The 25926-nt window shown below is 32.5% G+C and overlaps 1 protein-coding gene across 1 annotated transcript; it reads right to left on the reverse strand.

Moving 5' to 3' along the window:
* Window positions 1–8197: 8197 nt before the first annotated feature.
* LOC110737159 (AT-hook motif nuclear-localized protein 14-like) lies at window positions 8198–19467 on the reverse strand. The gene is made up of 6 exons (XM_021917539.1): window positions 18767–19467; window positions 18081–18127; window positions 11319–11450; window positions 9061–9213; window positions 8713–8953; window positions 8198–8559 (listed from the first exon to the last, which is right to left on the reverse strand). The coding sequence occupies exons 1-6, from the start codon at window positions 19170–19172 to the stop codon at window positions 8495–8497; spliced, it is 1044 nt and encodes a 347-aa protein (XP_021773231.1). The 5' UTR covers window positions 19173–19467; the 3' UTR covers window positions 8198–8494.
* Window positions 19468–25926: the final 6459 nt, after the last annotated feature.

Below are 25926 nucleotides of genomic sequence, written 5' to 3' on the forward strand. Positions count from 1 at the left end.
TATTTAAAAAAAATATAATAGATCAGTAAAAATAAGTTTTAATTAGTAAAAATAATTTTAGTTTGGTAAAAATACTTTCAATTCAGTGAAATTAATTTAAGTTCAATAAAAATAATTTCAAGTCAATAATAACATATATATCTATAACAAAACTACAAAAAGTACATTACTATATAAATATAAGCCATATGATAAAGTATGCCTCATAAATATCCTACACTATTATCAGAACGAAGTATTTGACCGTATTTAACATTCAAGTAAAAATACTATCTTAAAATTAAATTTTATCAACCATTTGGGCATCATCCGGGCACAAAATTAGTATATAAATAAAGTAGGCATTTTTCGGGAGCATTCGATGCGCCACATAAGCAAAGGTATCATTTTGACCAATTAAAAATTAGATTTGTATTTTATTTTAGATTTTTAAAATTCACTCGCCGCCTAAGCAAAAGAGAAAACTTTAAATTCACCATTTTTTAAATCCTATATAAACCCATTTAATGTTTCACACAAATATACGTATAAATTTTGTAGGCAAAAAAACATATTTTATAAGTTTTGAAGTTGTTGAATGCGATGAACGGAGTAGTCAGTCATAAATGTTAATTTTGCAAGGGTGGGATTAAGTATGAAACTCATCAACTAACACAATTTGCGATTGATTTACAAAGGATTGTGGAAGGGCATTCATTATTTTCATCGTGTATACCATTTGAAAAAAGTTAGCTTCACATAGTTTGTTTTTTTTTTTTTCAAGAATTAGTTTGTTTTGTTGTTTAAACGAAAAATTTACAAAATATATAGTGTTTATATATGTAATAATTTTTAATTGTATATATTTGTTATTACGATTGGATATTAAATGTTAAATAAATATTATTAATAGAGACCCGTGCATCGCACAATCTTAATTTGGTATATATGAGATTTAAGAATTTATATTCCACTGCCACGTAATTAAAAAAATGAAGAATAATGATTTTGAATTTAAATAATTAAAAAAAAAAGAAACTTATCTTTTGATATTACAGACTTTATCCAGATATTCGATAATTATAATGTAGAAAATAATAATTTAATTACAAAAAATCTTTATAGCCTAGATTAGGAATTTTATATCAAGTTATCAACCAACAAAATAAGATATTTACGTTTAATTTTAGAATTAAAAAAAAAGTAATCACCACATAAGGAAAATTAATGAATAAGATTTGAGATGATTTTATTTTAATTTTATGTGCCACTTAAGTTGAGAAAAAAAAAAAAGAAATCCCTACAATTGGTGATTTAGGATTTAAATTATCTAAAAAAAATAACCTTAAAAAAGTTATCCAAATATCTGACGAAAGAGATAATATACATAATGAAAAAAATAATATTTTATTTTAGAATTAAAAAATAAATCCACATAAAAATTAATAAATGATATTTGGTGACTCGGCTAATAAAATAAAATTCACATTTTATTTTATAATTAAAAATATATATATAATTTAGGATTTATATTATTTAAATAATAAAAAAAATTATCCTTTTCATATAAAAAATTTAAACTGGCACATCTGGTGAACGATCATAAATTTTGAGATTTTTGGTATAAAGTGTAAAAATTATCACATTTGGTTGCATTTTAAATTACATAAAAATAATAATTATCCTTTTTAACCCACAATAGCAAGTCATCAAATATTATGGGATATAATTAAGAAAATAATCCTTTTCAATCGTAAAAAATTCAATCGCCACATGAGCAAAATTAACGAATTTAATTTGAGAATTTAATTTAAAATGTAAAATACAATGAATAAAGAATTATTTTTTTTTTGAACAAACAACGAATAATGATTTAGGCTTATTATTTATTTATAATTTATTTATTAAGTATAAATTATCCTTTCATGAAATTTATGCATGAAAAAACCGTGCCTCGCACAAACTGAAATCGACCTGAACAAAATCTGATTTTTGACTTGTTTGAACATAATAATTTAGCATGACGCAAATTTAAAATAGACCCGGCCCGATCTTACCGAACCAGACCCAAGTACCCGAATTGACACCTCTACACACGACACATCTTATTATCTACAGAAATTAGGCAAAATACAAAGAAAATATATAAAAGGAGATTGTACTCTACATCCGGGTGTATAAGAAAATTTTCAAATAAAAGTAGGGGCGGTGTTAAGGCAATTGAGTAAACACCCAACACGCTGAAAGAAAATTTCATTTATTGTTGGCATATGTGAATTTTAAACAGTTTGGTTTAGTGGTAAAAGGACATCAATGTGGAAATTGTTTCAAGTTTGAAATAATATATTTTGTGCTAGCAGTATCATTGTATTCAAAGTAGTTTTTCTTGATGGTGCTTGCAAAGGCGATCTTTCCTCCAAATAAAATGTTTGAGTCTCTAGCACATTTTCTCTTTTCTTGAATTCTTAATCTCCGCCAACAAGTTCTTGATTTTGTATAACCGTGAATGAAATTCTCACCCTTTTCCTTCCATTGACTTTTGACACTTATGTTTCAAATGTGCATTATACATTATTTTGCGGAAGATTAACTTCAGTTGCAAGAATATGTTTAATTCATCTATATATGTGTTTCCCAGTAATTCTTTACCCCATTAGACCAATCGATTTTTGTGTTTTGTAGGTAGTTTTGGACTCTTGGATATTATCTTTTCTCTTTCCTTCTATTTATTTAGTTTGTATAAAACTCATTAATTTAGTATTTGGTTTGTTTATAAATGTGGATGATTCAACCTGAACTGGATTGGATGTTAAGCGAGTGAACTTTAAAATTTCAAATTTCTATCAAATTAGGCAACAAGAACCCAATTTTTAAGATATAGCACAATGTCTCAAATTTATTTTACCTCATCCTTAGATTTATAAAATAAATAAAAAAAATCAAACCTAAAGAATGTTAAGGTTTAGGACATTGAGTAAAAGAACTTATAGTTCATTCCAAATACAATAACATGGTTTATTCACCTTCATAACAATATAGGAGAAGGTATTGTGTGACACCGAACTCATCACGACAACATCAAAATTTTGATATTTTCATATCAAATTTTGACATTTTTATATCAGATTTTGATTATTTTTCATATCAGACTTTAACTCTTTTTTCATCGGATTTAGATATTTTTATATTAGATTTTGACATTCTAATATCAAATTTTGACTTGTTAAAAAATAGAATTCGATATCTTTACATCACATTTTGACTTTTAAACATCTGATTTTGATATTCTTTTAGTCTGACTTTTTCATATTAGATTTTGAATTTTTTCATATCATATTTTGACTCTTTTACATCAGATTTATATCGTTTTTGTATCAGATATTTACATTCTAATATCAAATTTTGTCTTTTTAATATATAATATGTATCAACACTTTAATATCTTATATCAACATTTTAATATCTAATATAAAAAATTCAATATTTGATGTCAATAATTTAATGTCCGATATTAAAAGTTCAATATCTAATATCAAAAGTTCAATACCTTTTAATATCTTACATCATAAAAATTGAGTGTTTGACAATATAATGGTTGATTTAGTGTTTAGTGGTGAAAGTAGCTTTTGTCAAAAGTTAAAATTATCTTTTGGAAAGTGGAGGTAGATGTTGGGTTTTTTCCCCTATATTTTTGAAGTTAAAAGCTAATTAACCGCTACTTTATCAAACACTCATAGTTAATTGTTTATTATCTTCACAGTTAACAGCTTGTTGACAACTAACAATTATTCCTACAACTAACAGGCACCTCTACAGCTACATTTTTTTGAACACGCCCTTAAACACCACATTTCCTAACCTCTTCTAGAGTCTCCTAAAAAAGATCAAAACCACTATTCTCCTTCAAAATCATAGCTATCTATAAGCCTATAACCAAATCATGAAACGTCCTAGCTAGAAGCGAATTCTGATTCATTGCCTAAATATAAAATCGAAACCCCAATATGAAATTTTGGGGGTTTCCTCATATTTTGAAGGTCGTGATGTTATTCTCCGCCTCCTTTTCAACTACATCGTCATCGCCTCTTTTTCAAGAGTCGCTTCAAAATGTCGGTCGTAGACTACAGATTGGTAAATCTGACATCCATTAGATAATGTGTACGAGGCGTTGTTCTAGAATTTGGCGGATGCGAAGGAGAGGAGATGGGCGCTACCAGCGACAAAATCAACGGTGGAATGTTTGAAAACAGTGGAGATCAAGACGGTGGATGAAAGTTATATGTGTCTTTTTTTCCGAATATGTGTGCGCAGCTATTTGCAGAGATGGATTTAATGTGGGGAGTGTATTTTTGTTTGTCTGGTCGAACTCACAATGTTTCTAACTCACATGATACTTTTCCCAAAACATAAGTCATAATCGAGATCATAGTAGAAGTCCACTTAGTTTAATCTTTAAGAATATAGGTTGTCATTAATTTTTTACTAGATACACCATGCAAAAACTTGTGAGTGGAGAAGATATTTCTAATAAATTCACTCACTAACAACATACATCAATAACACCCCCAACACAAAATCATGTCAAAATAAAGCAAGAGTTATCTTCTTCATTCTTTTGTTTCAATTATTTCATATATCAGGTACTTCCTCTGTGTTTAAATAAATGAATCGTTTTGACTTTAACAGAGTTTTATGAAAGTTAGTTGAATTTATTAAAATAATAGGTAGTGGGTATAAGTTGAGGAGAGAGAAAAAAGTAAGGGGTTTTGTGGGTACCATTAGTTAGTAGAATAATGTTATTAAAAAAGAGAGAATATTATTAAAAAAAAATAGAGAGAAGTTACTAATAAAGGAAACGATTCATTTATTTAAACACGGTCCGAAAAAGAAAACGTTTCATGTATTTAAACAAGAAGGGAGTAACATTTAGGTCAGCAAAGTGAATAAAAATTCTAATCATAGATTGTCAAAATGGAAAATATTGTATACAAATCCTAATTTGCCAAACATCAAGACAATAAAATGAAATTTTTCCTTGTTTATTATTATTTTTTTTAAAAATTAGAAGTATAGTCTTTTTCTTGATCAATTTTTTTTTTTTTGAAAGAAGTCCTAAAGGACACTAAATTTCATCAATTAAAGCCATACATTATCTACGATTGACAATTAACGATAATGAAAACAAATTTAACAAAATCAAACAAGAATTAATCGGGGAAGGGCTAAGAATCCAAATACATAAATATAACAATTCGGCACATTCTCGATTCGTTGTCTCATACAACTTTGTGAGTGGATCCGTCGTCGCTTCGCAATTTTGTGAGAGAGAAAATTCTTTTGCTGATTTCGTAACCCGAATCCGAACCATAATCAATCGTAGCCCCGCACAACTAGAGACCAAATTAAACGCAAATAAAACCTTGTCTTTCGAAGGAATTCGAAAAACCTTGTCTTTTGAAGGAGATCGAAAAAACCTTGTATTTCGAAGAAGATAAACCCTTTCTTTCAAGAGAGACATTATTATAACCTAAGAAACAAAAAGCTATCCGTTGTTTTTTTATTACATGGCTATGGAAGGCAATCTTGAATGGTTCTGTTGACTTAATTCAATATTACAATGAGGAAAAAGCCCTCTCTTAATGAGAAAAGGAGTCTTCTAATTCTTTAGTGGATTTAGAAAACTAGGTGGCTAGGTCATTTCATTTCAAGCTTGATGTGATTGAGAAGAGTGTGATTATATCACAATGCTCAACACTATGATATAGCATTATGAGAGTTAAGAATTTAAGCAATGGGCGGATTGACATATGATTATATGTTTGTTAATTTGAAAGAAAAAAAAATGTTGATTTTGAAAACAGAATGTATTGGGTGCGGCAAGCCGCACCAAAAATTTCGTGCGACAAGTATATATGATATGCAATATTTGGTGGAGGATATGTATTATTTGGTAAAGGATATGTACAACTTGTTGGAAGATATGTGTTATTTGATAGAGGATACGTACAGTTTGTTGGATGATGTATATTATTTGTTGGAGGATATGTACAATTTATCTTTGATAAAGGATACGTACAGTTTGTTAGAGGATATGTATAGTTTGTTAGAGAATATGTAGTATTTGATAGAGGATATGTACAATTTATCTTTGATAGAGGAGGATACGTACAGTTTGTTAGAAGATATGATGTACTATCTGGTGGAGGATATGTGTTATTTGATAGAGGTTATTTATGGTATGTTAGAGGATATGTATTATTTGATAGAGGATATGTATAGTTGGCTAATATGTTTATTTTGTTGGCTTACCTGTTGCTTTTGTTGGCTGATATGCTTCATTTGTTGGCTAATATGCCTCATTTGTTGGTTGATATATTCAATCTGTGGGCTGATATCTATCTTATTTTTGTCTGATATGTTCCTTTTGTTGGTTAATATGTTTCATTTGTTGGTTGACATGTTCCTTTTGTTGGCTGATATACATAAAAATAATTAAAAGGTCAACAATGGTAGAACCTCCATCAAAGGTCCCGTACTAAGCTCGAGGGTATAACATAACTTGCTCATTTCTCAACCAAAATACATGCATTTGTATCAAAACGCTCACAATTCAACATACAATCACATGTGACAATCAATTTCAACAATTAAACATCACACAAGAAAGCCCCAATTCTATTTTTTTGGACATATTTCGGAAAATCCGAAAATCTCAATTAATTATCAAGCCAATTCAAGTATAAATCATGGACAAATATAATCAACAATCTTTATTTTCTCTCTCCTCTCCATCCTCTTCAATTCTCTTAAACTTCCTCTCTCTTCCGCCATGGATGACGTCTTTGATCTCGACGAGTTTCTCGTCGTCGACGATACCACCGCCAATAACAACGCCGCCGATGGGAGCGATCATTCGTATATCAATTTTTCTGCCATGGGAGGTGTTAGTGGAAGAAGAGAAGAAAATGGTGTTTGAATGAAATGCAGGACATTGATAAAGATAAGAAGTTTGGGGTAGTTATTAGGAACGCCGTACGATTTATTGGGTGGGGCTTGAGTTTGTGTTTTGAAAAAGAAAGATATGATTATATGTTTCTTGATTTGATAAAAATTGTTGATTTTGAAAAAGGAAAATATAATAACGTTGATACCCTTCCTTGATCCTTTATTTTAATTTTGGGCAGCAAAGTATAATATAGTGTTAGTTAGTCCTTCACTAAGAGGGAAGGACACTAATGTCTTATACACAAATAATAGAGTGAGACTATAAGTTGTAACGTGTAACCACACAAGATACTATATTATTATTATTTTTTTGGTGTTTCATCCGATTCACCTTTTGGATTAATTCGGATTTGGGGCTCAGTTTTGGGTGGTTAGGTTCCAATCCCCTCCCAATTGTTGTTGCGGGGGATCGAACACGCGATTTTTCCTACCAAGTGCAGCTCCAATCACTACTATACCAACCGCCAATTGGTAGACTCTACATTATTTGGAAAGGTGAGTCACTCCTCAATCCTCATACATGTTACAATTGACCCGCCCCAATTTCCACATCATATTATGGAGATGTTTTTATCCTCACATAATTGCACGCACATGTAGTTCATGTAGTTGTCTCCACCAAAGCTTAAAAATAATGTGTTCCTTCTTTTTGTAAACAATAATCAAGTTGATACATTTTTGAGCTCTGAAAAAACATACTATATCGGTTAGTCTTTGTAAATTGTAATCCTTAAAGTCCTTAAACCTAGCACTTATCTAGGATGTAAGCTAGCCTCTCTTAGTCTCTTATAAACTCTTAATTGATTTTAATATGATTTACAATCTTACGATCCACTGATTTGATCCAACATACAATGATAATATAAAATGATTTGATCCGCTAATTTAATCTCGCCTGTCATTAAATATATTAGATTATTGATGTCGCAAAAAATGACAAGTCAAAGAAATTCAAATAATGTTATCAAGTGAGACATTTGTAGGACTTGAAGTTGATTATAGCTAAAATCATAATCTTGGCACCCTTGCACACATTGTATCAACTAAAACCTATATGATGGCTTCTAATGCATCTTTTGAAAATATAGTTTTGTATCACATTGTAGCAATATTAATATTATTCTGATATTTATAAGTTGTCTTTATTGTTTCCTTTCATGTGACCATTACAAAAATTTCCCCCATACAGCAAACCGCGATCAGAAATCACTGATAAGCAAAGGAAATCTAAAAAATAAAGGATCATCTCACATATGTGGAAAATGCACAGGCATATAATGTGAATGGCTTAACAATCGCTAAAAATGTTAAAGATCAAAGCTACAGCAACGTGAGCGGCAGAAATCGAGAGTAAAATGAGTGAAAGATTGTTAGTCACCTGTACATGTATCGAATTGTAGTCCATATGAATAGGAAATATATATCTAACTTCACCTAACAAAGCAACTCATGAGCATGGAAAGCCTGTGATTAAAGTATTAAATGACTGGCAACCAAATAAAGCAAACATCTAGTCAGGCATCTGCTCATAATCTCCATTTTCAGGCGAATCATGTGAGCTGTGGCCAGTATTTCCTGTAAAACGGCAACAAATTTCAGCCTCAGTATCAATATAGACCTCAGCATGCAATACAGCACAAAGTTCTCGTTTCTAGGCCCTAATGGATAAAAAGCTTGAAAGAACACAGAGGAAACTGACGTGTTGAAAGCAAGCATAAGAACCGTTACCTCCCAAATCATAGCTAATTCCACTTCTCCATTGACTTTGCATCATAAACGGATTTCCATCCATATTCTGATGATCATCACCCCCAGTGGCTACTGTAAATCCTCCAGAAGATTCAACTATTGGTCTATAAACTACAGTTGACGCTGAAACTGGAGAAGGCATTGTACTGGTAGACACATCGCCTTTGAATCCAGCATTAACATCTTTCTTGGGGTCCATCTGAAAGGTAGCTACAATAACCTGTATATAGAACCAATCAAACATATATGAAGACAATTTTAACAAAAACGGGATTTCGGGTATATTTATACATCCAAAAGTTAGTATTATTAGCATATGTATGGTACCTCCACAGGGCCTGCAGCTATTAGAGGACCACCTACGCCACCTCCAACAATTTGTCCATTTGTAGTGGAAAGGCATGCACTAAGGCCCCCTGCCTTGCCTCCAAGATCTGAGCGCACATATGATCCAGTAAGTGAAATAATGTCAAAACGTCCCTGAAAAAATAGCACAAAATGTATAATGTAAGCTATCCCATGCAACACACAAGACACAAGCACATGTCTATCTTACATATCAGCATATGTAGAGATATTTGGACTAGAGATACTGAAGCAATATAAAATCAAGGCATATAGCCATAAATGAAGAGGATATGCAGCAAAACTCCAGGTACATTAACAAGTACTTGTGAACATTAAAAGAAAATCAAGCTAACCAAAGAGCAGTATGATCCCTTAAAGTTGTGTTTAAAGAAGCTACAAAGCAGCAACATTGTAATTTGAAACCCAGAAGAGAACCACTTGTAGCACAAGCATCTACAGCTCCTCAGGAGCCTCAAGCACACCATAGTACAACTAACTCACCTAGAGCTATAGAGGCAATAAATCACTGGGGCAAATTTTATTAAATAACTAGATTAGTCTCGTGCGATGCACGATGTGAACAAATAAAATTTTCTAAATTTGTTCATTTTTTCACATCAAAATTATAAACAAAAGAAATTCCCAAAACAAATAATACATCAAATACTTTTTTTTTTAAAAAAAATAGTGCTCATAGAAAAATTGAATGACGAAAGGGGAATGTGAGGCAGAGAAATTAAATTATTATTGTTAAAGAGAATAGACTGTTTTTTGAAAATTGATACTAATAAAATATAGTTGTTCAGCTTGTCAAAAAAAAAATATAGCTGATTAGAATTTTAATAAAATAAAATAAAAATCATAAAATAAGGACATCATTTATAGTTTTGGAGGGAAAATTTTTAATAACAACCTGACATGTGTCTAACTTTAGGATAGGATGATGTCAGCAGTTGCTATTTTAGTATTAATTATTATAGATTACAAAAGCCCAACTGCTTCCTATGTATCTGCTGATCAAACACTGGAGCAAAGCATTCCAGCTCATTACATTTTAACAGTATTTACTAACACACTACTAGGAACAATTTTCCAAGGTTGATACACTATATTTGCAGAATTGCAGAAACAGCTTGCCTTGAACACCCCTAATGTGCAGTACATCTGTATTCCAGACCCAGACTTCTAAGCCTCTTTTAAAGCCCTCAGTGCAGCTATAATTCACACACAGACAATGATACACATCTTTAAGAGTAGATAACAGCCATTTTTAATTTCTGGTAAATCTAAAGGCTTTGGGGAACTTCTTTAACTAAATACTACCTCTGTCTCATAATATGTGCAACAAATGAGTTTGTACAAGACTCCAATACAAAATTTGTTTATGAGTGTTGAATGGAGAGAGAAAGATAGAGATGTATGTGATGAGGAAAGAAATAAAGAGAAATGAGAACTCAAAAACGAAAAGAAAACATTTGTTGCACATAATATGTAGTAGCCATTTTTAGTAAATTTTGCACATATATGAAATGGAGGTAGTAGTAAATAGGAGGGCACATTGGAAAAAAGTACTTAACACGCCACCAATGTCTTAAGTTACTAACCAATTAGATGAAATATCAACCTTTCAACGGCCATCCATGTACTTACTATGAGCATGAATTAAATATCATAAGAATGGCCTACAAAAGATGCTTTTCCAGGGTTACTAACTGACTAGATGAAATATCAGCCTTTCAATGACAAATTTCCTCCATCTTCGTTTGCCTAAATATATTAAGATACTTTAGGGTATTGGAACTCTATTCTTCTACTTTCATATTATAACAACAGAGATGTTCACAAACTTTAAGCAAATTCTCCACTCTGGTGTCTGGACAAAAAATATAACTAAATGCTCATTGCCATAGCACAACTGCATCTAACACAGCTCTAGAACATGAAAAAAAAAACTGGTGGCGATGGAAATGTGGAATACAGTAGATAAAAGGAGCAGTTGTACAAGATCAACCAATTTGAGTGAGAGTCCTAACAGGGGACGCAAAGCAACATAATCAACTACATAAACTTAATGTGACAGTTAAGACTATTTTAGCGGGTGATATTTCATTATAAAGAATCCAAGAAAAATGGATATGTAAAACACAAAACAATTGTATGGAGACTACGAAAGAGTCTCAATTAAGTACCTATTCTGAACTGATTAAAAAAGGAAAGGAAAAACACATTTAATGTACCTCATATGCAATACTGCCTCCAGAAATTGCTGGCTGCCGAAGAGATGCATTAGAGATAGAACCAGAAGCTGACAAGATGCATAATTCCTTTCTTGTTTGTTGCATAAATAACATAATTTTCTGGCCGACATCCTGTGTTTAAAAAATTACCATAAATTTAAAGATTGATATTGTATGCCCTATTACCCTTTAAATGATAAACTAAACCTACAAGCAAGCACAATAGAATTAAAAGATCCTGATGCTCTTTCAACTAATATGTCGGAGTGTGAAATATGTGTTGATAAAAAAGACGTGTTGATTATTTATTCATTGGTTCAAATGATAATGATTCAAATTCAGAGACAATATCAATTACATAGTTGTAGATATGAGTTGTATTGTATGAGTGATATAGAATCAATAAATAGTTTCCATCATTATATTTCGGAATGGTGAGAGTTGAAAGGTCTCCTTCTTATTGATTGCTCTAATTCTTACGAATCTATACCAATCTGTGGAGTATTAGATAAAACGAAAAGAATCTTTAATAATGATGATAATCTCTATCGACTTTTTGCGTCCTTAATTAAGACTCCTATCCGTTATGAAAGAGGGTAGAAGTAGCTCCAATATTGATAGTATTTCGAAACTTCCGTACCTGAGCTATATACTATATAGAGATGCTAATAACAAGATTAATTAGAGGTCTAATAATCATTAAAGAGAAACTATTTGCAATCTCACGACCAACACCTTGCCCTCCCCCATCCAACTTTTGGCTACAGCCATCTCCACCCATGTCTCTCATATAGTAACAAAGAGACAAACAACTCGTTTTTTCCCAACTAAGTACTCCCTCTGTTTTTTTATTTTAAATGCAACACTTAAACCAGCATGGAGTTTTATGCGGTTGAGTTGAATTTGTTAATATATTCTGTAAGTTGGGTTCGTCAGGGAAATTTTTTAATTAAAAATAATAATAATTATAATAAAAGTAATAGTGTGTGAATAGTTTATGTAAAATAAGGGATATTAAAGAAGAGAATATTTATAAAAAAAAAAAGTATGAGTGGACTAGGAGTGGAGACCATGTGAGGAGAGAGAATAAATAGAGTAAAGTGATTCCATTTAAGGAAGTGTTGCATTTAAGAAAACAGTCGATTATAGCATTTAAAATTTATATAAATAAATAAAAAGAAGGTAGTAGTATGTTAGCAAAAGTGACCTTTAGTGTCTGGCACTATCTACCAAATTTCAACTATAAAATATTGGAAGCCAAAAGCAGTCCTAGCAGTTAGATAAAAAGGAAAAATAGAGATTATAGTAAAAAGGATGGTGGTTACTATGGTGATGCTGGCAATGGCTTTGGGGCTACAGGTTGAAAAGGAGATATGGAGCATTAATATAGGAAAAATCACAATAGTAGCGGTGGAAAAAGGGTGTTGTGATGGTGATGACAGTCAAAATAGAATGGCAGGAAATAAAAAGGATGGCGGACAACACTGGAGAAGAATTTTTTTTTTTTTTGGGAGGGAGGGAGTGGGGCAGAGAGTATGTGTGAGTGGAACTGAGGGTGGTGGTAAGCTATATGATACACATGCTTTCAAATCAGCTCAAACATAAATATCAGATACTTGACGCTCCATAGAAGGATGGACATAAACACTTCAATACTTGGCCAAAAGGGTAAAACTCGTGAATGTAACAAGTAACACTAGAGAAATTTCCATGAATTCTTGAACACATACCCAAGCCTAACACTCATACATGATCCGATAATCAAAGTTGGCTTGAAAAGAGGTGGCAAAAGCTAACGCGACACGACAACATATCATGACATGAACCGGACACCAACAAACCGGATTAGTGTCAAAAGAGTTTTCGACATGTTTAATTAAACGGGTCAACACATCCCGACACACGTACTTAAACAGGTTAGGTTGGGTTAGTGTTGAGATTTCTAAAACAAAATTAACACAACAAAGCCAGCCTAAGAAAAATGCTTATGGTTTACAGAATTATTGATAGTATATTGAACGAGGCTAATACTTTTTCACATAATACAACACGAATCGGACACAAAAAAAAGCAGGTTAGTGTCAAGGGTTTCCGATACATTAAATTAAACTGGTCAACATGACACGGTACGTTTATTAAAAGGGTCGGTTAGTGTTGAGGCTAATAACTCATTTAATTTCGAACACGACACGATTGTCGGCTATACTTGGAGGTGATGATAACATAAACAGGCATAACAAACAAATGGCTAAGGAGGGCAATAAAATCTAGGTACGCTACTAAGCTAGGTGACAGTAACCAATGTAGGTATCTTATAGGGTTTCCGGTGGCAATATGGAGGTGTCGGGTTAGGTGAACCTGACAATGTGAGCATTGAAAGTCATCTTTCATTAAAAAATTCTAATTAAATACTTTCTCTGTTCCACAAATAGTGTAACATGGGGTTAAGACACTGATTTTAAGAAGAGGAGAGAGATAGAGAGAAATTAAAAAAAGGACCCATGTGATGAGAGAAAAAGAGAGAAAACATGTAAAAATAAGGAAATGTTGCAATATATGTGAAACTTCCTAAAATGTTAATTGTCGCAATATTTGTAGAACGGAGGAAGTATAAATTTAACATGGAAAACAATAAACCCATTTACCAGAAATGTAGTCACTATAAAGGACTAAGAAGATAAAGTTGAGCAAAAAAATTTTCTTCTAATTAATCAAAAAGGTGGGATGGATACCCAAAAGTTGAAATCATTCTAATCAATATTTCCTTGTAAATACTACACAAAACTTGTCATCCAAACAAACAAGTTGAATATGCACTTTCAAGTCACAGTGCGAAACTGCCAACATATTCCCCAGTCATTTAAAGCATCAAAAACGAACTTTGAGACCCAGCAAAGTGAAATCAGACAAAACATATGGACTACTATGACCACAGAAATTTAAATAATCCAAGAATGAAGAGGTAGGAGAGCAAAAGAAAATACAAAAATACCCTTACTTTATTGATTACTCCTACCCCAACTTACTGTCTACACTACTACTCTAGCGCCCCCCAAGCTAGCTTACCAGGCCCACCACCACCACCTCCACCATCACCTTCCTCCACTCCTCAACCTCCTTCTCACCACCTTCAATACCATCTGACCTCATCTTCTTTGGCTCTTTTTCCGACTGAAAATTCTGCAAACCAATATTATATTCAAACATCTCCCACAATACTCAAAACCAAATAAAAGCAAAATGTTAAACTTTCGATCTCTTCAATGGAGATTTCTCAGGCGACGTCGGCATCACAATTTTACAATTCTTAGATCCGTATCTCAACATTAAAATTAGCTCTTAATGTCATTATGTCAACAATGGCGGCATATAAAACCCCAATCAAGCCCTACAATGAAATGTTAGCCTTTTTTACAAGCTAATTACAAGAACTACCCTCAAATTTACCATTGTAAGGATCCCCATAACCCTGTTCATAGTCCGAGAAGAAAGGAGGGGAATGAGAGGAGGGAGAAATCTGAGATCTAATGGTGAAGGAGTAGTGAGAAAATGCAATTGTGGTGTCCATGGTGGTGCTCGTAACAGAGGAGAGAGGATAGAGAAATAATTGAAATGGTGTTGCCGCCATTCAACAGGGCTTCGTTCGCCGGTTCTTCTATCATCAGGTTACCAATCTTACCATGGTACGGTGGTGCTCATAGCCATGGCAGAGGAGAGAGACAGAGAATGTGGGTAGGCAGTTAAGGAAGAGAGGAGAGAGACTATTGTGGGAAAGAGAAAAAAAAAAGGGTAAAATTGCCATTTAACAACACAAAGTTTACTCAAAATAGAAACGTGTCAACTAAAAGAAAGCTTCCCAAAATGGAATACGTGTCAACTAATAAAAAACAGAGGTAGTAGTTTAGAATAGACCGTCACTCTCATCATATATTTAAAGTGTAAAATGCATGTACGAAGTTACACTTCCCTTGAAATTTCAATACCCATTGAGTTTCAATTCTTAAGAAGTGAGCAAAATTGTTTAGAAAGTTGAAATTCCCAAGGAAAGTTCTAATTACCTAAAGGTGACTGGATAAGCAATTTCCCCCACTTTGTAATAGAAGAACTTCCAAGTTCCAAGGAAGCTCCAACCAAACAACTCGAACTTTTACTTCCCTGAAATTTGTACTTCAGAACTTCCAATGTATTTAGAGTCAACTAAACAACCACTAAGTTGAATTTTGAATTAAAGCCAGGTTCAACTGTAATCTTAACAAAACAACCACATCACTAATTTACAACTACAATGGATGTTGTATCTAATAAGCGGATAAGTATGCAATAATGCCTTCCCTTGTAAACTAATTGGTATAACAATATGCATAGATCACTTGCTCAAGTCATAGCACAACCCTAGAATCATCACTAGGACCTCTCATCCACGGACCTAATTAAGTACGGCAAGTCTACAAAACAGCCTCCCTTCTAAGAAAAATACTTAGGATTTAGGACGTTTCATTAGGGCAAAATTTACCATTGAGCAAAATACAATAAAACTTCCACATCAAAAGACAAACCTCAACAGCCACATGTCCTCCTCTCCTTAAAGTCTTAAACCTTTTTTTTTTTTGTTGCTAAATCACACTTTTACAATTGACTCATCATCTTCTCCCCTCTCACCTTCAATTTGACACTACACATATTCACTCAATCCCACTTTTACAATTGACCCACTCAATCCTCTTCTCCTTAAAGTCTTAATCCATTTTTTTGGTTGCTAAATCACACTTTTACAATTGACATATCATCTACTCCCCTCTCACCTTCATTTTGACTCTACACATATTCACTTAATCCCTCTGTCACAAATAAGCCTCTACTTAACTATACAGGTCGTCCTAGATAAATTTTGGGTTAGCTAAAAGGGAAACAAGCCCCTATATACCAAATAAACACCAGCCTCACTATTCCAAACTCTTGATTTTTTTTTTTTTTTTGATGTTTACGGTAAGATACGGGGTGCCCCTCCTATCACAAGAAGGGTGCTGGGTCACACCGGGGGGAGATGGAGGGACTAACCATCGCTCCACTCCTTGATCCTCATTCCAAACTCTTGATTGTCTCCATAACATTAACTCTGTTTCTTTTTCTTTATATGCGTGTTGAAGCCTAACTGGAAGTTGAAATTGGATTGGAGGGATTACATTTTTAGGTTCTTCTAATTGCACATGAATTTCCAAGTGTTGCAGTAATCTCTTCATTCAAGACAGCCACCAAAATTGTGACTAGCTCTTCAAATCAACAACTATACAAAAGCAAAACATTGAGGTGAGGAAAAATTCTTTCTTATCTAAAAGTTTATGAAAATAAGGGAAAGAAAACTTCCGAAAAGTTACTGGATCCATTGATCTTTGCTTAACTCTTGCAAAATTGAATTATAAAGCTTAGAACTAAGAATGAAAATTTTTGAAACCGATCACTCATCTCATTCCAATGATTGGGCCACAATCACTTCCAGTTTCAAGAATTCAACTTTCAGCATGAACTAAAATCAACTTCTAGATAGCTGGTATGGAAGTTGGAAGTATTTGCAAGTTATGTCAGGAAGCTAGAGTCAAAGAAAACATCAGAAAAAAACAGCTTAGATCAAATAGGAGCAAGAACAGCAATCCAACAATGGCGATATGGGTCCGGTGAATAATTAAATGAATAGCAAGAAAGCTTTTGGTATAGAAAGAATACCCAATTTCCATCGCATTCTAAATGTCTAGGATAAACAGGAAAAATATAAATATTGAAAGAAATGCGGATCAAGAAAGAATCTACCAGTCAGCCACTTATTCAAGGATGACCGTCTTTGAAGATGAGAGTTGTAATATCAGATTCAGCTATGAAGTTATTCGTAATGGAGTACTCATTGGTGTCTACCACAAATCCCCCAAAAGCAACTTCATTACAGCATTAAGCTTTGGATTCTTGTCTCCACACACCCACCCATTGCTTCAGTAAAATTGATAACCATTACCATGGCAAGAAAAAAAATGAAGCATCTATGATTACTTCAATATGGTGAATTGGTGATTTGGTTAACCATAGATGTATTCATCTTTTTCACGGAATTCAAGCTTTTAGGCCCAATTCATAATTATTTTTTTCCAAGAAAATGTACTAGGGAAAAACAGCACAACAACATCCTTAGGTAGTAGCACAGTACGTTACATAACCAAAAAAAGGTTTAAAAACCCGTGTACATCTTCCAAAAAGATATTGCTGCATTCTGCAGAGTCTAGACCATACAAAATACAATTTAATATCTTTCGAAAAGCCTCACGTGTTATTGTAAAGGAAGTTGTGTATACTCACCAGTCTTCTCAACTCAGAAACTCCTCTCTACTAGACCAATTCAATACATACAGGGCATTAAGCTCACACGAATTTAAACTCACTTATCATCCTATAATGAACATCGTCTTTGGGGCATCTGGCCACAAATCAAAAGTTCAGATGACAGTTATATTGAAACCTCATATCCACAAACAAAAGGAGCTGATGCTTATCACCAATTCAATGCTATTTCCATGCTCATGCTTCAAACTTTCCTTAAAACATAGTTTTCTACCCCTCTCCGTAACATTAGCACAAAGATAATTAGTTTCTCCTCTCCCTATCCTAAACAAATGCTACCCTTGACAATACAAAACAATAACATAGTAAAAAGATATACTTTTAGAATATCACATTCAACAAATAATGGTGCTTTTATACCAAATTAAAATTTCATACCTCTCCAGAAGGTACATTGATGACATGCGGTGTAAAACCCTGACCACCTGCATAAAGCATTTTCACGGAAGAAAAAAAATAAAAATCAATAATTCATACAACATAATATATTTTACAGCTATCTCTATTCTGTTCACTTAATTTGTTTCAAATATCGTAATTTTAGGTTCAAGAAAAATAAGTTATGATAAGATCTAGTAAGGGTTACCCAAGTTTAAATTACAACTCAACTAAGTTTTAAACTTTTAATAAGGTTTATTAAGCTCAGATAATATAAGATAGTGAAAATCAAGTGAATTGATCACACCCTAAGTCCCTCACTCAATTATTATCATTTTGACATGTGAGGAAACAATTAACTCAGAGACATCAGCTTCTTCAACTTACTGCTCTACCACAAGAATTCGATCTGGCACATTAAAAACATTTCTTAACACCTTTACAAATAAAAATTTTTACAAATTGAGAAAATAAAACAGCAATGCCCCCAATTATCAAAAACACCATAAAAAATATCATCTTTAAACAAATCTTATTCTTCATATTATTAATAAGACAAGTTGTCTGAACTATGGAGACAAGACCTACATTAATTAAACAAATAAAAATCAAAAGCTAAAAAACCCTTTTCATATTAACAATTGCAATAAACAAAAAAAATAAAACAAAAACACCAAAATTCTCACCAACAGAAACTAAATTAGACTTCTTAGAAGAAGCAGAAGAGGAGTGAGAAGAAGACCCATGAATAAAATGGTGATGCTGTTGTTCTTTCCACTTATTAATAGAAGAGGGAACGGCGGCCCTTTTCGCAGCGGCGGCAGCTTCAGGGGTTCCGTACTTTCTCGGCCGTCCTCTTTTTCTTCGCTGAGGCTCCGATGTCGCCGGCGCTTTACCGGCTACAGTTTGAGGGTACAGTGCGCCGGCAGTACCGTCGGACATTCCATTAGTGACCGGAGAATTACCGCCACCGGCGCCGGAGGAAGACGGCGGAGGAGGAGAGAGAGTGGAAGAGGGTTTTTGTTGTTGAGGGTGAGGGTGTTGATGTGGGTGGTAGTAAGAGGTTAGTCCGCTTTGTTCATTCGGTTCCATTAGAGAGAAGAAGATGAAGATTTTTTTAGGGATTTTTTTATTTTTTTTATTTTTTGGAGAATTGATTTCAATAAATAAATTGAGAAAAAAGAAAAAAAAAATTATTAGGTTTTTTTTATTATTTTGGAGGATTTTGGGCCGTTGGATTTGGGTTGAGGTGGTTAAGGTTGATTATTTGGGAGTGTGTTTTACTTTTTATTAAAGCGTGGGTAAAGTGGAAAAATATGACTTGTGAAGTTGCGAGTGAGATTTTGACTTTTTTTTTTTTAAAAAAAAAAAAAAACATATTTGATAATATTGATAATAATGATGGTAATGAAATGTAGGGAGAGTTATCTGATTTATGAGGGAGTAGTATGTGTGTCCCACAATTGAAAGGATAGGATTTGAATCTTCTTCAATTTCAAAAGTATGTCCAAGCATGTAATTGGAGCAAAAGATCTAATCACATGAAATAGGATAGTTGTGTGTCAATCAACTTTAAACCCTTGAACATGTTTGACAACGAAAACAACAATACTCCGTAACAAAAGAAAAGGTCCCTTGTTCAATAGTCGAAATTATTTGCATAGATTTTATGCAAATGAACAATTAGACAAAAAAAAAATGAGTTGATTGTTATATGATTTAAGTCGGTAGAAAAGGTAAGGAAAACGGCAAGTACTTTGGAACACTCCAATATGAGCGTGTTTGGCACTAGTTTTTGAGGAACTTTTAGTGGTTTAACTTATTCAACATATTACTTTGTAAAAAAATATTCGTGTTTGATAATGTAGTAGTGGGAGTAGAGTTTAGTAGTTGGAGTAGCTTTTGTGAAAAGCTGGGTAGCTGTTTGTAGACACCTAAAAATGTCTCCCAAAAACTAAACCCGGTGATGAATAACCTTTCACCGCCATGATCGGTTTGAGTATTTAATGTTTGGAGTGATTAAAACCATATCCATAGCTCAACATATTTCCATTTAATCCACAAACCATCACCCAACTTTCTCTTTTCGTGACCATAACCAAAAAACGGACAAAACTGATTTTGTGGCCCATAACTTTGATCCAAATATTATTTGGTTGGATAGTTCTTGAAAGAAGTTTTCCAACGATATATCATAAGCCCAATTCCGAGCTATAACGAAAAAGATATGAACGAAATACCAAACTCGGCCCAAAACCGATACCCTTGCACTAAAACGGCCGTATCTTAAAATCTACAAAAGCTTTTGACCTTATTTCAATTGAATTGGAAAGTAGACTTAAAGATCTTTCCAATGATATTTATATGCCTTATTCCAAATTATGGATCAAAAGTTATAGATGTTTTAAAAACGCGTAAAAACTAGAAATTAACGCGCCACGGTACTATGTACCGTTCGACAGTACTATTGCCATGCCACGGCACTAAGATCTTCCCATATTCTTTCTTAACGCGTTTTTTCTTTAAAATTGATAAAATTTGTATCATGCCACGGTACTTGTGCCGTGACGGGGTACCTTTTTCTTTCAAAGCGACTCGTTTTTAGGGTTCCGTAGCTCACTCCATCATTTTTCTTTATAAATACGAAGCTCATTTACGAGTTTTGGGATAGCAAAACACATTCTCATTCTCTCATCTCTCTCATTCTAAGCCTTAAACCTAGCCTTCTTAATTACATCATTCCTCCCTTAAGCATTCCAAAGAGGCAAGGAGTCTATACAATACTCGAAGTTCCATACAACTTACACCAAGGTGTGAAAGGTATAACCGATTAAGGGTTTAGACCAATTAAATCAATTCTACTTTAATTTAATTAATTTCAATTTTATTTATTATATTTCTTGAAGTTACTAACGTTTTATTTATGATGTAGCAATTTAAAGAAGCGCGGAACGTGAGTAATTTATTTACTTATTACTCTTATTTTTATTTTTATTGCTAGTATCATGATTAGGGTTATTATGCTTTGATTTGACTAACAATGTTATGGTTAAATTGCTTCCAATATTAATGTTTATTCTATTGTTTTATTGATCACCCTTTTGCATGTTTAATCATGAATATGTAATTGAAAATCACGACTAATAAATTAATTTGGACGACCGATTTAGGTTCCTTTTTAATCTTGTTGTTAATTGAAGTGATCACAAATATTTTAGAGTTATGTGTGCACTATATTTAACCAATTTAGCCTAATTTAGTTTGGAGCAAATTGAATATTTGTTTGTATGCCTTTGATACCGCATAAAATATTTTTCACTATAAGAATCGAGTAGAGGCCAATACGGGCGAATGTGACTCCATGACTCACTTCATACCATCATCCTCGATCCTCCTTTTGTGGTTCCGAACCATTTGAAGTTAGTAATTTCGATTATGAATGGGTGTAACCTTCATGGATCAAATCGTTGTTGCCTTCAGTTTTGTCCCTTTTCGTGGTTGCCTTTAATGATATATGAACAATTTACAAGTTCCTTAAACGCTTGTTGGCGGCTCACTAATTTCCTTGTCCCTAATCGTATAATGTCAATTCTCACTTCCTATGATTGCCAAGCATATTCACAACATGCTTAAGGAGGCACACTTCGAATGACGCCTACACTGTTGGAATTTTTCTTCTATAATTTTATAATTTCACAGCTAATAGTTTAGTCAACAGCCAGTTTACCAAACACTCCTACTTAATTATTTATTTTCACATCTAACATCTAGTTGATAGCTAATAGCTACACATATAGTTAACAACTACTATCACAGCTAACAGTTGCCACAGCTACATTTTTCCAAACACGCCATAACTTTATCCGCAGCACATCATAAAGTTTTTTTCCCCAACTTTTATCCACAGCACTCCAAAACTCCAATTCTCAAAATGCACTCATTTTTTATTTTGGATAACTTCTATTACAAAAAAAAAATAGCTTCCACTTCTATATAATTTTTTTTTTACAAAAAACTAATTACTTTTTATTAAAAACCACCCATAACTACCCTAAAGTTATTCAAAGATTATTTTTCGTCGCAAAAAATATATATAGTTTGTGCTTTAGCACGGGTACGTTCTAGTAAAAAATAAATAAGTAGGTAAATTGAGACGAGTGTAGTAAAACAAGGACTAATAATAAACATTGCATGTGTTATGCCAATACCCTTCTACAGGTATTGTGTGAGGCCGGACTCACCGTGAGTCCAACATTCACACTATCAGATTTTTTTCAGATTTGTATCAGATTTTAACATTATATTGTCATGTTTTGACATTTTTATATTAATAATTGACTTCTAATATCAAATTTTTACATTTTTGAATTAATTATCCACCATGTTGAGTGTGTCTTAAATTTTCTAGGGTGAATTCTTTATGCGTGTTTTAGAAGCTTACAAAAAAAAATCAATAAGGTTAGTGACTGCTGATTTTTCTGGACTTATATACAAACTTGTGCTATTCATGATACATTAAAAAAAAAATAAAAAAAAAAAAAAAAAAAAAAATTGAAGCTGGAAGCAACTAGAAACAACTTAAGATTACTAAAAAGTTCTAAATACAACAAAGTCTAAAATATTTTACCATTTCTTTCAACCTCTATCTTCAGCTATATATATAAGTGCTAGACAATCGTTCACAAACATCCTAACAAGGAGTCATATTCATTCTACATTATCCCTGCATATTAACCCTCCTATTACATGTTTTTTCTATTTTGCTTGCCTATGTTTATAGGTAATATTTCTCAATCTCTACCTATTTGCTTTCGTTACGCACTTACAACCCATAAATAACTATTTATACAAGAGATTATTACCTAATCAGTATGGAAATATCGCACAAATATATTTTTCGATTTGATTACGTAGCATATTTAACACCCTTCCGCAATCATAACGACAACAATACAAACATTATTATTGGAATTTCTTATCTTTGTTGAAGTTGAGATGCAAAAATGCGTTAATGTCACCCTCACTTTTTTTTTAACGATGAAAACGATATTCATTTCGAACCCATCAATCATCTTATGTTTTAATATTAAATACATAGCATGATAATCTAATATTCTCAAGCTTTTTCATTAGTAAAATGATGTTATTTTTGGAATTAATACAAAATTCAACCTACTGATTAACCTTTTTGCAATATAGGTGCAATTATAAAAATTAAGATAGGAAGTTTTTTACAAATTGTAAAAATAACAAAGCAATTTCCTATTCATGAATCAATCCTTTTAGTATAAAGAATTTGTAATAATTCTAAAAAAGAAAGCAATTTAAAACAAAATCGAAATCAAACAAAGGCATGAAAATTCTCAACAAAGAAATCTAAATTAGAATTTTTAGAAGAAGAAAAAGATCGAAGAATGTGTGGTGATGAAGCTCTTTTTGGGGCGACAACATCCTCAAAACTAGCATAATATCTATACCATCCTCTTTTCTGGGCTCCTATATTTTCTTGGTCATCCTCTTTCCCGCCACTAAGGCTCTAATGTCACCAAATTTGGTTTGACTACTATATGATGGTAATATAATAACAAATATCCTAATAATTTCTATAGCACTCATTAGCACAAAATATTTTGAGCATATTATCTTGTTATTGATATGCGATATATATATACACAACAGATTTTTCATTTCAATATTGATTACATGTATAGTATATAAAAAGAATACGTTAGATAGTGTAAGTAATTAAAAGACGAATCTAATATCTAATCTAATCTATCTCATATATAAAAAAGAGTTTTTTCCGAGATTTAAGAGCGCCACGTAGGATTTCTGTGTCACTATTTTTTTTTGAATAAATATTAAATTGAAAATTACGTTCAATTAAAATATAGAAAAAAAAATAATAAGTGGTTATAATAAAATATATATTAAAAGTAAAAAACTATTAAACTTAAAAAATATAAATCACGTAAAAAATGTTCAAATTTGATTAAATAAAAATAATAATGAATTATGAAATGTGATTATAATAAAATTTATATACTAAAAATAACTAATAAAAAATCCTAAATCCTTTCAACATTTATCATTGATTCGACTAAAAGATTAAATTGTGCATTGACAAAGTTTATCATATTCAATTATAAAAATTTATCACCACTTTAAATTCAACATTTTTTCCATTCCTATATAAACCCATCTAATGTCAATTCTACACAAATTATTTAATGTACAATTTTAACAACTTTTACGTTGATGAATAAAAAGTTATACCGCAAGTGCACATTGTCTGTTGTTAGCAGAGACTTAGCAAATACGGGTCGAATCCCACAGGGAGACATGTTCTATTAGTTTTTGCCCAATTATTATAAACTATTTCAATAAACGAAGAGTGATTTGATATCAATTAGCTAAACTAGGACAATAATGAAAATAAGGTTGTTCTCAAACAAATAAAAGTCTTGAGCATACGTTCAGTCAACTATGCTTATACCAATCCAAGAAATGCAAACACTCCATTAATAAATAAACTAGGTCGAATAATTAAAGTGTTAATGCTACGGTCGGGAATTAACGCTTACGAATTAACATATGTAGTTTGGTCGCTAACATAATCAAATTCGCCAATTGTAATTAAGCCTCTAAAAATATGATCTTTCAATTCTAATTTTTATTAGCTAAATAATCAACTCTAGATATTGGCCAATTACATGAATCAAACAATAAAGCACAAATCAATTGAAATCATTCAAACCCTAATTCATAAATTTATAAATAATTAAGCACAAATAATCAAGGTATAAACATGGCTTCCCTCACTTAGCCTTAGAAAATGACTACTCATTCATAATTGAAATAAACAAAATAAAAGAGATAAATAAACTAGAATTCATAATTAATAAAATAAAGAACGAAAGATTAAAGTACCTCAATGATTGAATTAATGAAGAGCAATAACTAGGGTTTAACAATGGAGAAGGAAAACTAATAAGCATTTAATCTAGAAAATAAAGCATAAGAAGAAAAATAAAATCCTCTAAGTATTAATATTTTTGCCTCTTCCTAAATAAAATAAATAAATAAAAAAAAAGGAAATAAAAATAACAAAGGTCGTCTTATGATAGGTCGCTTGGAGAATCAAAGTCAGTGGAAGACGAATAGCACTATGTTCCACACGCCCGGCGCTGGTCAAGTGATCATGGGATGCGACAAAGTCGATGTTTGACCAACGTCCGATGGCTTTCCAGTGGGCCATGCAGATTCAAAGGCTCGTGTGTGTGGCAAAGCCATCGCCGATGGCTGGGCGCTTGACTGGCAGATTTGCAAGAATAGCTTCGAATGGCTGTAACTCACGATCTAGGAATTGTATGGAGACGTGCAACCTATCATTGGAAAGCTCTTCAAGTCTAGTTTCCAACCCAACTTGAATCACCTCTATCCGATGTGTATATCTAGAGTTATGGCTAAAACAGTGCTTAAGGGTCCTTTTTCGCCTCGTAATTCATTAGTGTTTTGCTTCGTTTTCACTCAAATTCAATCTAGATTGGCACATAGTGACCTCTTGAGGATGCTATGTGTAGACATCTGATTGTGTCTCCCAAAAACCAAACCCAATGATGAGTACCTTTCATGTTTTGAATGACGAGTTTGGTAAAGAGTTGAAGAGTTTCGCAAAGTTTTTTTAAGCCTTGACCATATTTCTAACCTTACCTAAAATGTGTTAATCCAATATCATTCATTTCGTGTCCAAATTATAAAAACGTCCAAATCAGATTATTTTGGTCCATTTTCTCAGTCCAATTATTGCTTAGTTGGATGGGGTTTGAAAAGAGCTTTCTAACGA

The sequence above is a fragment of the Chenopodium quinoa genome, unplaced genomic scaffold (assembly GCF_001683475.1).
Source record: "Chenopodium quinoa cultivar QQ74 unplaced genomic scaffold, ASM168347v1, whole genome shotgun sequence".
Classification (NCBI taxonomy): domain Eukaryota; kingdom Viridiplantae; phylum Streptophyta; class Magnoliopsida; order Caryophyllales; family Amaranthaceae; genus Chenopodium; species Chenopodium quinoa.

Coding starts and splice junctions, on each gene's coding strand:
- LOC110737159 (XM_021917539.1), bottom strand. CDS start 19,172: ATGGAACCGAATGAACAAAGCGGACTAACCTCTTACTACCACCCACAT. Junction 18,128..18,766: donor GTCTAATTTAGTTTCTGTTG/GTGAGAATTTTG, acceptor TGCTTTATGCAG/GTGGTCAGGGTTTTACACCG. Junction 8,954..9,060: donor TAGCTGCAGGCCCTGTGGAG/GTACCATACATA, acceptor TTCTATATACAG/GTTATTGTAGCTACCTTTCA.